Here is a 14425-nt window from a genome sequence, read left to right on the forward strand (position 1 = left end):
CTGACTCTCTCTTTTCACCTTGACCCTAAAATGTTCCATGTTAGGAGTGAAGAAAAGGGGTATGCTGCAAGGCATGACTCTACCAGCCCATGAATTCTTAAAAGAAGGGACTTACCTCCCCTGTCTTTGCTGCTCTGTGGCCTCCCACAGAGCCTGGCACATAGAGGGAGCTTAATACATGTTTGACTGTGTGAATTGATCAAGCAACAAACGTTTGTGGAGCATCTACTATGTGCTTAACATTGAGGAGGTAAAGGAAAGTCTGCACCAGAAGAATCCAACACAGTGTATAACTGGATAGAATCAATCTTGTTTAAAAACTAAGACCCTCCATTAAAAGACAGCTAGCCATGCAAGGCAGTCAGTGCTAAGTTCCAGAGACATTAACTAAGACCCTGGGTGGAAGAGCTACTTTGACTGCCCACACAGGGATTGGGGAGAATCTCTTTAGCCTACTGCAGACTGTAGAGTGGAAATGAATTCCCACTGTCCTCTGGGTGGGGCCTGAGCCAGGTGGTTCCCATTCCACACACAATCCCTAGATAAGGGAGAGACGGTCCAAGGATCCAAGAGGACTGGGAGCCATTTAACCTCTTGGGGCTTCATTTCTTCATCTTAAAAAGAGAACATTACAATAGATCATCTCTAAAAATTCATCCACCTTTCACATAGTATGGTTGTATGTTTATTTGTGACACAGATGCTGTCTCAAAGAACACAATATACACATATATTACAGCTTCAAGAAACACCCAGCAAGCAGAGTCCAGAATCTACGATGAAATCCCCCAGTCCAAGGTGAGTTGATGCTACTCATGGATCCCCATCATCACCCCCAGGACAGGGAGTCACAGGCAGCAGGCCTCTGCTTCCTGTTGCCTAGACAGCAGCCACAACCAAGAAACTGGAGGGTCCAACTAGGAAATATCATGTCAGGGAAATGATACCACAAGTCTCTCTATGAGGACAAGAATGTGACTGATTATCACCCCATGGCAGCCTCCAGGAGTTGAGGCCCTAAGCTTCCACATGGAGGCCTGGCTCTGGGTTAGATGAGAATCATGACTAGGAGTGACGCACCTTCTACAGAGACATATAACTAGGGAGCCCCTAGTGTGAGGTGAGGGCTATATGTGGCCTCAGACATGTGAACAGGTTGCTAAGGGGGCTCCAAGGGCACAGAACTGAAAAAGGTCCCCTTGAATGCGATTTCCTTGTCTGGCTGCAGCAGCAGCTTGCTTTCTTCAGGCTCAGAGTCGCTCTGTCCCACACCCTCTCCTCCCACCTGCATTTTACCTGCCTGCCCCCCCCCCCACCTCCACCCTGGATCAGGCTTCTTCATGGTGTTGTCTTCCTCTGTGCCTTCACCAGCCTGCTCCTCAGATACTCAGGTCTGCTGGGTCAGTCTAGCACTGTGCTTGGACTGATAGGGTAGCTAGGTCCATAAAGCCCGTGAAAAGCTAAAATCCTAATTGAGCAAGACTCGGTTTGAACCACGCAGACCCCTCCTCTTGGCTCCCGAGGTTTTTGCCCAACTGCTACCTACTCTCCCACCCACACCCCCACCTGACCCTGATCCTCTCCAAAGCCCGATGGGACCAGAGCTGAGGCCAGGAGAGGAGGCCAGCTAGTGAAAATGGGACCAGGGAGGGTCCCATTGGGCAGGGGCAGCAGTAGGAAGGGAGACTCATAAGGGTTTGCCTGGTCTCCCTCACTAAGGGGAACATGGGTGTTTTACAGGTGTTCCCTGCCAAGGAGGAGCCAGTGAACTCAATTTATTCCGTAGTGCAGTGCTCTGATAAGGTAAATCCTATCTGACCTTTTCTGCCAGTTGCCCCATCTCTTCCAGCCATTCTGCTCTACCCCAGCCATCCAACCAGGGGCCAGCTGGTTCTCTTGGACTCTTCTCTGTACTTCTCAGGACTGACTGCTGGGAGCTTTGGTATAGGTACTTGTACACATGCACAGAGCCTTGCTCCTAGGTCCATGGCCATCCACAAACTGGCCTGCTTGGGATGCTGATCCCACCCTTTAAATGTAGGACCCCCTAGGCCTCTGAACTACAGTGAAAACTCGAGCCTCTATAACACCCAGGGCCACTGCTCGCTCACAGTGTGAAAACTAGAAAACAGGTGCCCTTCTCCCACACCAGGTGCACAAACTAGCAAGTAGAACACAGGCTGAATTTCAGTTCCTGTTTGCTCCCTCAGCTGACCTTCACAGTACACAACCTCCACAGCTGATTGCAGTGGTCTAGTGGCATTCACAATTCCCTGTGCCTCAGTGTCCTTCCCTGGAATATGCAAAGAGGGAAGGTAAGTCCTGTCACAAGAGTTTGGGGGAGCTGGTGAGGGTCTGTCACTGTCTGCGGGTCCTCGTTTCTGCCACGGTCAGAAGGACAGCTTTGGGTTTTCTTGGAGAACGAAATGTTTTTGAAGTGTTCCTGTCTAATAGCTAGCTAATAGGCAGGAAGCCAATCACGAAAGATAAATTTGAACCTAGGAGTCTAGGGGAAAGGGAAATAAGGATAACAAATGAATAGTGGGAGGAAATATTGGGAAGTTGAAATGGAATGCAAATAAATCCATGATTAAGAATTAAGAGCTAATTCTCTAAGGCATCTGTGAGCTGGACGAGCCATTTCCTTTGTAAAGGGACTTAATGCACAGGTCAGTTTGAATGTAATGATGAGCCAAGTGTCCTGGAGAATGAGACAGAAGAATATTTACTTCCTCAGTGATCAGGGAAGGGAAAGAGGGAGAAGGAAAAGAAGGGGGTAAATGAGGAAAGAAGAGGAGGAGGAGGAAAGGATGGGAGAAGCAAGGCATGAGGGGCAGGGTCCCACATGTTTGAGCCAGGGTCTGAAGGAGAGTGGGAGGAAAGAGAGAAGGAGATAAAATTGGAAAGGACCAGATTTGAAGGTTTAATCAGGGAGTCCTGGATGGAGACATCTCAAAGTAAATCAACTAGACAGTTGGATGACAATTATTAATTGGTTAGTATGTAATTTTAAACCTAAGACTTCTCAAGCCTTTGGGAAGATTGTCTGCGGTACTCTCAATAACTAGAGCACGTCAGACACTAGTGGGGGTGATTCGCAACTATGTGTACACAAAGGTACAGTTATTGGGGTACAGAAGGAACTAGGGCTCAACCAGGAAGAAGGAAGGCAGGTAGCTTGAGCCTGGATGTTGCCTCAAGCCTATAATCAAAATCAATGCAAACACCCCCATTGCCTCCTGCTGCTTTCTTCTGGGCTAAGAAGTTGACTACCCAAGGGCTTTCAAATAAGGTGACTGGAGCGGAGGCAGCAACTCAGCAAAAGAGAAGGCTCTCCTACCCTAGATTTCCCCAGCATCACGGGAATCTAAGGCATTTCCCTGTGCCATTTGCAGAACTCTCCTGGGTACCTCGTGGGACTGGAATTCCCCAGTAACAACTTTCAGTTAACATGTCCTCTGTCTCCCTCTTGTGCACAGGAGAAAATCAGCACACAGGACAGCAAACCTCCTGGGACTTCAAGTTATGAAATTGTAATCTAGGCTCCCAGCCAACATTCTCCCTGTGGAAACTGAGCTACAACCACAGACGTTGGCAGATGCCCCAGACCCAGATTTTCTCTGCCCAGTGCTTACCTGGAGATTGTAAATCACCACATCACAAAATGTAGGCAAAGCAGGAAACTCTCTGCCACTAGGCATAGTTTGTGCCTAGATAGACAAATGGACACGTGCCCTTTCTGAAATGGCTCCCTTCTGGATGAATGACAAGGCAAGTCCCCAGGCACAGTGCTTCTCAACCTTCTTCACATCATAGGACATGGATAAAATAATATTTTTATGGCACAATGTGGTAAACAATCAAGATTGCTCACGTCTGAGGTTGCATACGGCTAGAGGCTTCTCATGACTAGAGGTGATGACCCTTACCAGCAACCCCATATATGGAGAAGATCAATATTTTGCACACCTGTAATATGCCATGGCACACCATCTAGGATGCTCGGCTTACACTCAATACATGTGAGGAGCCCTGGCACACAACCTCACCAGTCCACACAGCACCTTGGGCAAATTAGACAAAGGCACCCTTTTCCTCGTGCAGATGCAGCCCCTCACCCAATCACATGACTTGAAGAGTAGAGTGTAGGCTGCATTTCAGCCTCTACTTGCCCCTTTGCATGGGAACCTTTGTGCAGGGTACCACTGGCTGGACTAGCCCAACCACACATGACAGTGTCACCTGGGAAGCCATCAGAGTTGTGTCTCTCAGCTGTGTAGACACACTCTCCAAACGCACAGTTGCAAAATGCTCTTTCTGTAAGGACTAGACTGCTGGGGCATTTTTATTCAAGCTCTACTTCAGAAGCCTCGTACGATTTTCCTCCTGGCCAACATTTCCTTCATATCACTCTGTGATGGTTAATTTTATGTGTCAACTTGACTGGGCCATGAGGTGCACAGATATTTGGTTAAACATTATTCAGGGTGTATCTGTGAAGGTGTTTCTGGAAGAGATTAACATCTGAACTAGTAGACTGAGTAAAGCAGATTAATCCCCCACTCCAAAGGGAGTGGCCATCACTAAATCCATTGAAAGTCTGGGTAGAAATAAAGGCAGAGTAAGGGAGAATTCACTCTCTCTCTCTGTCTGACTGTCTTTGAGCTGGAACATAGGTCTTCTCCTACCTTAGGACTCGGACGTGGACTGAAACTTACAGCATCAGCTCTCCTGGTTTTCAGGCCTTTTGGACTAGACTGAAACTATACCATCACCTCTCCAGCTTGCCGACTACAAGATCTTGGGATTTCTCAGTCTCCATAACCACGTGAACCAATTCCTTATATTATATATATTTGCTATTGGTCCTGTTTCTCTGCAGAACCAGACTAATACAGATTCCAAGCAGCCTCAGCAAGAAGACGAAGCCATACACAGCACCTCCATTCTCCAAAAGGAATTAACCAGTTATATTTCCAGCACTTTAGGGGAACTGAGTGTAACCCAACCATCAAAACAAGAGACCTTGAAGGAAGCAGAGGCACTCTCAGAGGGAACTTGGGAGATGATGGTGTAGATGATAAAAGTGGCTTCACCCCAGTTCCTTAGGCTTAACCCAGAGAGTCGCGCAGTTCAAGTGAGCTTAGATGCCCCTCCCCGTCCCCCTGCCAGCACTGAGGAGGAATCATGCACAGCTGAGCAGAAGATTTAAGCGAGCATTTGAAGAACTGTTTCCCTGATAGTTTAGCAAATGTAACCAGCTAAATCCTAAATCCATGAATAATCACAGACTGGACAGCAGAAATAAACTCTATTTAAGTAGAATGAAGGTGCTAGTCTCAGAACCATCTATTCCCGACTACCATTAGCACTTTTTTGGCCGCTGCAAGGTCCCCAAAGTATAAGATGAGCATCATGTCTGCTCTAGGCTAGCTGAGGAACCAATTCCAGCACAGACACTACATTTAAATCCTGAACTATATGCTGCAAGGAGTGGCATGAGCTAGTGCAGTCAGAAAAGACCTTACGGAGAAGGCAGGGCTGAAGCTAGGCCTTGAAGGATGGATGAGATTTGACAGAGAATGAAAAAGGAGACAGAGGGCATCCAAGTGAGTAAAGCATGAAAAAAAGCAGAAGCCTGGATCTGTGTGGTGTATTTGGGGCAGCTACCCATACACCATGCATGTTCATAGTCCCTTCCCAATGTGTGACACAGTGCCTCAGCTGAGCGCCCTCTCTCCCTGTCCATTTACACATCTTTCAACGTCCAGCTCAGATGTCACCTCCTCTGTGAAGCTTTCCCTAGTATCACTAGTCAAATTAATTATGGTTCTTTTTGTACTCCTTTTTTTTTCTTTGGTATTTCTATCCCTATAAGTCATTTCATTCTGCCTTCCAGAGTAGATAATTATTTGTTTCCCTCTACACTGTACATTACTTAGGGGCAAGATCCATGACTTCACGATCACGAAGAGGTAGTCATGAGAGGATGCACCTCTGTATCCACCACCAGCCAACACAATGCCTTGTAACCTGCTTATGAGCAATAAACACTGTTGAATAGACTAGAATTGAAAGGGACCAGCCAGCTCGAACAGAAGGTACATGTTGGAAGTATTGCTAGATAGAAGCCAATAAGCATAGTGGAATCAAATTATGGCAATCATCCAGGATGCAGACGTCAGAGGCTATTCCCAGCGTAAGGGCATTTTGGAGGGAGAAGACTTTCAGAATTAGACAGACCAACTAAGACATCACCTGAAGCAATGAGCCAGGTGTGAGGAGGTTGAAAGGCAGTCACCCCAGGGAAGGACATGAAGGAAGAAATAAAGAGCCTTTGTCATAAGAGATGGAGAAGTTCCACAGTGACACTAAACACACTGGATTTCTCCTAATATAAAAGCGCTCCTCACCTTTACGTGGGTAGAGGGATCACTCCTGAACATCCTCGTTCTCTAACCCGTCCCTGCCTTTCCCTGATGTGCTCACTCAGTGAAATCCTAGTGTCCTAATACCCCAGTAGAAAGTTGAGAGGCAGAGGAGAAGGAAAAAGAAAGAAAGAAAAGAATCCGAGGGAAGAGTTCTCCAGGTCTTCCAGGAGAACAAACCTGGGATGGAACAAGCGCACAGGAATTCTTAAAGTGGCTTTGGGACTCAGGACCACTGTGCCCTTGTCTCTCACTCTTTCTTCTCTATGAATCTTCTGATTTGTGAAGATGTAACCTACTCACCCCATTCCCTAGGGCTCAGCTCTTAGATTCCCCTTCAGTAAAATGAGAGTGATCCTATTTTCCCCTTCACAGCTTTCCAGACAAACTACATTGTGACCAACAGCTCTATAAAATCTAAGTATTCTTTCAATGGAATAGGAGCTTGAATCAGACCAAGATGTGCCAGTTTTTTAAAATACACATTGAAACTGAAATCTTAGGGGGCAGGGCTCTCTGATAAGCAAGGGCAGTCCCTCTGCATGCAAGTCAGTGTGGACTCCACCAGGGAACTGAGAAAATGAGAAATGTTGCAGCTAATGTCTCTCAGGAAAAGAAAGTGAAGCTGATTTCAAATGTGATTCTTAAAAAGCTACAGAACACTCTGAACTACAGCCCACAAGAGAAGAGCTTGACTGGGCCATCTCCGGAAACTGGGCATAGGGAGGAAGGAGGCGGACTGGTCCAGGCTGGGTCAACAGACAGCGCTTCTTAGGCTGCATCTGGAAAAAAGAAACAGCCTGGCTGTCTCACCTCCCAGATTCAGTACTTTTCTGCTGTTTGACTTTTCCCTAAATTTCTCTTAATTTGTGCAATTTTCTCAAGTATAATTAGTGACAGTCTCTGCTGGCTGTAAAATGAAGCTCGAAGAAGGAGACAATAGAAGAAGTGTAATGAGTGGTCGCAAATGCGGGCTCTGATGCTAGAATGCCTGGATCTGAATCCTGGTTTCTTAGTCATATGACCTTGAGCAAGTTATTTTAACCTCTCTGTGCCTCAGTTTGCCCATCTGTAAATAGGGGAGAATGATAGTTCCGACCTTGTAGGGCTGATGTGAGGATTAAATGCCTACACATAGAAAAGCCCTGGGTCATTGTATTCACTGTTATAGGCCTGAAATCTTCATAAGATGCTAACAATCTTACGAAATAAGGTTCTTGCAGTAGAAATGTATCTGATATTATGCTAAATTAACATTGGATATCAAACTTTTACCTTTCAATCCTCCTAACTCAATGTCTGTTCCTTCTATGATTTCGCTTACCACACTATACTCTAATTACCTGCTCTATCTGTCCCTCCAGCTAGGCTGAGAGAACAGGGGCTATGTCTGAATAATAATAATGGAAATAGAGAGCTCCTTGAGGCCAGGGAGGCTGTAACAATTACTGAGGGCCAACTTTGTAGACCGACTGCTATGCTAGATGCTTTGTACATTATTGTTGATACTCACAGCAACCCTGTAAAGCAGAAATTAATTCTTCTAGGTTACATTAAGGCTGAGGGAATAAATACCTTAGCAAAGTCCGGAAACTTGGGAAGAAAGGCTTTGAACTCAAGACTCCTTGTCATCAAGAGCCATCCACTGGCACTCTACCATGCTGCCTCTGTTTACCTGCTGTGGATTCCCAACACCTAGAAGTTTGCTGAGGTATAGCACACACATGGCACTTTGTTTGACACATAATAGGTGGACCACAAATATTTGTTCAGTGAATATGTACTTATAGTTATAATTAAAGACACTAAGAGCAACTCCAAGTATGCATGTATTAATTCCATTGTTATCTGGATAACCACTCAACTTTTCTATTGGAAACAGCCATTAAAGAAGCTTGGGGAGAGTTTTCTGTCTACATTTGGGGCAGAGCTGGTTTCATATCAAACAAGGGATCCAGGTAATAAGCATTTCTGATGAGTTGTTACAAAACAAGAAAAGCACAGTGTAAATTTCCACTGTTAATATCACAAGAATAACAGGAATAGATGAAGAGTAAATTCCTGAAGTTCTGACTTGAGGAAGCAAAGTAATGACTGGTACATTCTCTAGAGACTTGCAGACTTTGAGAAATTTATCTTGAGAATGCATAAAAGAACAGAACTAGCCTCTCATTGGATAATAACTATCACCTCTTGCTGGCTGATTGCCCAGACAGTTCTGAACAGCCCTACACAAGTCTCTTCATTTGGGCTGCATCAACTCTGGGACCTGAAAATGGCCATATGTTTGCAAGTGAGAAACAGAGATTTTTCTATGAGGTCTTACTGTAGGCAAATAATTACATAAGTTATCTGCCACAGAATTTTTTTAAATACACATAATCTCAATCATTTCATTTCTAACCTGTACTTCCAACTGTTTATGGGTCATTTCTGCATGGATGTCGGAAGTCACCTTAAATTCAATGTACCCATTATTGAACTCATGGGTCTCTCCTTGAGCTCCCTAACTTCTGCTCTGTTTCCCCTATGCCAGTTAATGACTTGCCATAATCATAATAGCTAACACTTACGGATTGCTTACTATGTACCATTCCTTGCCCTAATGTTTTGCATGTACTAACTCATTTAAAGCCCATAAGAAACATTAAAACTACCTACCCCCAGAGTAGATGCGGTTATTCTTTATTTTACAAATTAAGAAACTGAGTCACAGAAAGCCTACGTAACTCATTCAAGTAACTATTAAAGCCAGGATTCGACTCCTGGCCTTCCAACTCCAGGAGCTATGTGCTGAACTGCTACTCTTCACTGCTTCACCAATCAGCAGCTACCCAAAGTCGAAAACTCTTATCCTTGACTCCTCCTTCCTGTCACCCCAACTTCCCCCTACATCTAATCAGTTGTAAAGTCCTGACAATTCCAACTCCTCCCTATGGCTCCTCTCAACCATGTCCCCTCAACCTGTCTAATTCTCAAACACACTGTCCCTCTCCATGCCCACTCTCTCAGGACATTCCCTTATCCTATGTTACCTGGGCTGCTAGCACATAAAGAGCAATCGTTCTAAGACACAGATCTTATCACTTCATTTTTGTACTGAAAATTTTTTCCTCTGGGACCAGATTCCTTAGCAATCTTCTCCATAGGATCTTCCAAGCCCCACTCCTGCCTGCTCCTTAGGCTCCAGCCACATGGGAATACCATGGGTCCATGAACAAAGCAAATCCTTTCTTACTCCCTGTCTTTGCCCATGCTGTGTTCTCTGCCTGGACTGCCTTTCTCTTCCTTCCATCTCTGGCTCTTTCATATTTCAGGAATCAGACCAAGCATCCCTTCTTTGTGTAGCCTCCCCAAACCTCCCACTCCAAGCTAAATATACAGCTCCCTATTTACACTCCTACAGCATTTAGTACATAAGTGCCTTGGAGTAGCATTTATCACATTCTGTCATCATTACATACCTGTGGTATTTTTTTAAATGTCTCCCCAACTGGCCAATAAATTGTTGGGATCAGAAACCTTTCTTCCCCTTCTGTGTCCACGGTGTCTAATGACACTCTGATCCTCAAAAGATGTTTATCGGATTAGTTAATTAAATAATATGAACATGAAAATTATGCTCACTACTAGTGAATGCCATTAAACCTATTTCAGAAGCTAAGTGCCATGTTTGTAACAGGGTATCTTATCCTCTCTACATGTCATCTTAATTTCATGCATTTGTAAATTTCCATCAATAAAGTATCATCCAAAAATTTTACCTTGCAAAAGCCTAAGTGAGACTACAGGCTCCACTTCAGCAGGTAAACACAAAAAATATTTGATAATACATTTATTCTTTTTGTGTCTTACTTTGTTTTCAAGAAAAGAAGAGATAGAGTAAGTAGCTGAAACCCCAAAGGCTCTACCAATGACATAATAAATGCTCTGTGCAGTCTGAAAACTCAGGCCCTGAGTAGACACAAAGAGATCAAGGGATTGAGAGTAGGAAGAGAGAGAACCGGCAAAAGGAAGTCTGATGTGAGAAAGAAGACCAGGACCGTGAGAGAGGGGCGAAGAGCTAGAGACAGGGAGGACCGATACTAGAACCAACAAGAATGCAGAGCACCGCAGAGGCACACGGCTAGAGGCGGAGCAGGGAGATCTGCCTTGATATCCCAGAGACAGGGAAACTGGGCATTTTAATCACATGCTTTGGATCCATCTTCCCCCAGGACAAAACATTTATCTTAGTCATCTTTTTTTTTTAAAGATTGGCACCTGGGCTAACAACTGTTGCCAATCTTTTTTTTTTTCCTGCTTTATCGCCCCAAACCCCCCCTGTACCTAGTTGTATATCTTAGTTGCAGGTCCTTCTAGTTGTGGGATGTGGGACGCTCCCTCAACATGGCCTGGCGAGTGGTGCCATGTCCGCGCCCAGGATCCGAACCCTGGGCCACCGCAGCGGAGCGCACGAACTTAACCACTCGGCCACGGAGCCGGTCCCTTATTCATCCTTTAGTTCACAATACCCATCATAGAGGCCAAGACCTAGAGGAGCTTGATAATATTTGTTGAACTGAACTCAGATTGGGACCCAGACATTGGGAAAAGAAAAGGAGTCCTAGAAAACACTTTCAGAGTCTGGGTCTAGGGAATTGGAGAGTGAGGATTGTCTGTGTCACCCACAGTGCCACTTGGAGCAAAGGAACAAAAAGGACTGGGCTTTTCCTTGTTTTGGGTTTGTTTTTTGGTTTTATTTGGTGAGGAAGAATGGCCCTCTTTTTGCTTGGGGAAGGTTGTCCTTGAGCTAGCATCTGTGCCAGTCTTCCTCTATTTTGTTGTATGTGGGATGCTTCCACAGCATGGCTTGATGAGGGGTGTGTGGGTCCACACCTGGGATCTGAACCCCGGGAACCCCAGGCCACCAAAGTGGAGGACACGAACTTAACCACTACACTGCCGGCTGGCCCCAGGACAAAAAGGACTGTGTTTTTCAATAAGGAGAATGAGGCTGCAGTTTGCTAAGAATCACCAGTCCAGGGCCTCAGGATTTTTCATGAAACCCCGAAGGAGAAACGACTTGCTAAGAGGTAATGTACAAGACAAATGGAAGCTTCTACATCTGAAATCAATTCCTTTGGTCCTTGCTTATCAAAGAAGCCCCAGATGCTCTACTCCAAGCAACTCTTTGCAGATGTGCTTGGGCTCCCGGCCCCGCCTCCTCCCCGCGCCCCCCCCCCCCCCCCAGCTGTATCTCTTCATCCTTTTCTTTTTGGGCTAAAATTGAACCATTACCCTGAATAATTTCAGAGCCCCTTTCGAGGAACTCTGTAAGCAGATACAGGAACTACTTCAGAAGATTAAAAAAAAAAATGGTAGTGTTTTTCCAGTGCCCTCTGAGATTCCAGCACATTTTATTTAATTTAATCTACACATTAGCCTTAGGACTCTCCCTCCGCCTGAAATCCTTCACCTCCCTTCTCCTTTCTCTCACTACCTCCAATACACAACTTCACTCAGTGATGTCCACTCACCCCTCAGGGCTCAGCTCAGAGGTCCCTTTCTGGGGGAAGTCTTCCCTGTTCCTCCAGACCGCGTCTGATGTTCATATTTTGCTTTCATTGTACTACATCCCCTTTCTTCACAGCAGTTTTCAAATTTTCTCTTTAAATATTTTTCTTTGTGATTGTATGATTAATGCCTCTCTTTCCCCACTAGACTGTGAGCTCCATGAGGACACAGCATGTTTGGTTTTGCTCCCCATTTGTATCCAAACTGCCTGATCCCGGGTAAGTTACAGAGGAAGTCCTCAAGGTGTAATATTTTGATTAATTAATGAAGATGCAACAGATTCTGCAGTCTTTAACTGCCTTACCTGGAATATGACAATCCTTTATGTCTCAATAACAAAGCTATTTACTCCTGAGTATATTCCCTTGATAAGTTTCCAACATTTGGATGGAAATGCAGTAGAAAAATACTGACTTTACAAAAAAACATAGTTAACAGTTAGAAAACACAGAAAAGAGTTAACATTGTAAGCCTAAGACTACTGTCCTTTGAAACGTGTGCTTACAAATTTCGTCCTTGGCTGGTGTCTGGGAACTTGGATTTTAGGAGAGTTCGAACATTCTCTGATAAGAGTGGTTCACTGAGCTTCAACTGTTCGTACAAACCATTTGGTTTGTTCTCCTACTTGCTTTCCTTCTGGGATTCTGGAATTTTGGTACATGTTAGGTAGATAGTGCGTACATTAACGACTGTTGATAGAAACCCTGGAATCCTAGGCTCAGGCAAGCTTCCCTAGCAGGCAACATTTCACTTGTGTTGTCACAAAATGTTGCTAGCGGAATTATACACATCCTTTGTGACTCCATTGGGAGAAGACTCTTGGAAGCTTGTGCCTGGTTTCTTCTGGACATCACTCCATGTACCATTGCCTTTTGTTGATTTTCCCTTATATTTATCCACTGTAATAGACCATAGCCATGAGTATGACTATGTGCTAAATCTGATAAGTCCTCCTAGAGAATCACTGAACCTGGAAGTGATCTTGAAAACCCCTGACACACCTCCTGAATGTTTTTACAGTCCATCTAACTTTTCTTCTTTCAACCACCAGTAGCGAAAGAACTCTAAGCCAACGCCATCTCTCTCCTGGACAACAGCACTTTACCTCCTGCAGTTACACTTCCCCCAGTCCAATCTATTCTCTACACCACAGAGTGATCCTTCCAAAACACAAATGTGACAATGCCATCTAGTGGCAGGAAGAACCTATGGCTTGCTCTGGTGTATAGCTTTATATCTATGATAGTAAATAAGCCAAAAGTTTATAACTAGAACTTCTTTAATCAGAGAAAAATGGATAAAATATTCAGTGGATCCCCTTTGTGCCATCCAGGTCCCTTGCGTGAGTGATTTAGTCTGTGGTGAAGCATCGGGGCGGCCAGTACTCTTGAAAGCAGCAAGTGGAGGTGCTGCCCTAGTGGCCAGGACTCTGGACTACGGCGGCTAGTGATACAGAACGAGATGGACTAGCCCCAGAAAAGACATCCCCAGATAGAGATAAGAAAAGAGCAGTCAGATGTATATGTTTCTCCTAGAGTCTCAAAACATCATTATTCAAGATCACAATCAAGGTCAACGGAAAGAAAATGAAAGGCAGATATTGAAGGAAGAAGCAAAGAGGCAAGAAGACATGAATCCAAAGATAAATCCTCTAAGAAACACAAGTCTGAGGAACATAATGACAAAGAACATTCTTCTAATAAAGGAAAAGAGCAGCTAAATTCATCTGAAAATGGTCAGGACAGACACAAATGCAAAGAAAGAAAGTCATCAAGAGGCATAAGTCCCTCAAGATCTAGGTCTTGTGAAAAGCATGATTGTAGTAGAAGCAGGAAGTGGCAGAAATCAAGATCCAGAAGCAGAGAGAAAAAGAAATCACAATCCAGAAGCAGGGAAATAAAATGTCGGATCTGATCTTGGTCCCACTCAAAATCAAGACACAGGCCTAGGAGTAGAAGCAGGAGTAGGAAAAAGAGTAGTCCTTTACTCTTTTAAAGAGAAAAAAACAAGAAGATTTAGTAGAAGTTTAAGCCGAACTCCTAGTCCACCTCCCTTCAGAGGCAGAAATACAGCAATAGATGCACAAGAAGCTTTAGCTAGCAGATTGGAAAGGGCAAAGAAATTACAAGAACAGCGAGAAAAGGGAATGGTTGAGAAACAAAAACAACAAGAAATAGCCTCAGCAGCTGCAGCTACTAGATGTTCTGTCCTCAATGTTTCTGCCCTGTTGGCATCAGGAACGCAAGTAACTCCTCAGACAGCTATGGCAGCTCAAATGGCAGCCCTGCAGGCTAAAGATTCGGCAGAGACCCGAATAGCCGTACCCAGCTATTATAACCCAGCAGCTGTGAGTCCAATGAAATTTGCTGAACAAGAGAAAGAAAAGAAAATGCTTTGGCAAGGCAAGAAAGAAGGGGACAAATCTCAGTCTGGTGAAATAT

At 44.7% G+C, this 14425-nt stretch overlaps 1 protein-coding gene and 1 long non-coding RNA gene across 11 annotated transcripts in view; one reads left to right on the plus strand and one right to left on the minus strand.

The window, feature by feature from the left end:
• CD84 (CD84 molecule) overlaps positions 1 to 5329 on the plus strand; it is a 51549-nt gene extending 46220 nt beyond the window's left edge. For 4 of the 10 annotated variants that reach the window (XR_011438658.1, XR_002807991.2, XM_070266932.1 and 1 more), the window contains 3 exons: positions 740 to 798; positions 1741 to 1803; positions 3480 to 5329. Coding sequence is in view for 5 of the 10 variants with exons in the window: in XM_070266932.1 (XP_070123033.1) it covers positions 740 to 798; positions 1741 to 1803; positions 3480 to 3542 (185 nt within the window). In the remaining 5 variants the exon portion in view is untranslated. Of the gene's footprint in view, positions 1 to 700; positions 800 to 1740; positions 1804 to 2210; positions 2317 to 3479 lie in introns of those variants that run through there. The other 6 variants (XR_002807990.2, XM_070266930.1, XM_005609957.4 and 3 more) reach the window with 4 other exon arrangements.
• The window catches only part of LOC138924067 (uncharacterized), a 28079-nt gene extending 15389 nt beyond the window's left edge, over positions 1 to 12690 (minus strand). Inside the window, exon 1 of the long non-coding RNA XR_011438660.1 lies at positions 12490 to 12690. This is a non-coding gene — a long non-coding RNA (uncharacterized lncRNA). The remainder of the gene's footprint in view (positions 1 to 12489) is intronic.
• Between the last annotated feature and the right edge of the window lie 1735 nt (positions 12691 to 14425).

The sequence above is a fragment of the Equus caballus genome, chromosome 5 (genome assembly GCF_041296265.1).
Source record: "Equus caballus isolate H_3958 breed thoroughbred chromosome 5, TB-T2T, whole genome shotgun sequence".
NCBI lineage: Eukaryota > Metazoa > Chordata > Mammalia > Perissodactyla > Equidae > Equus > Equus caballus.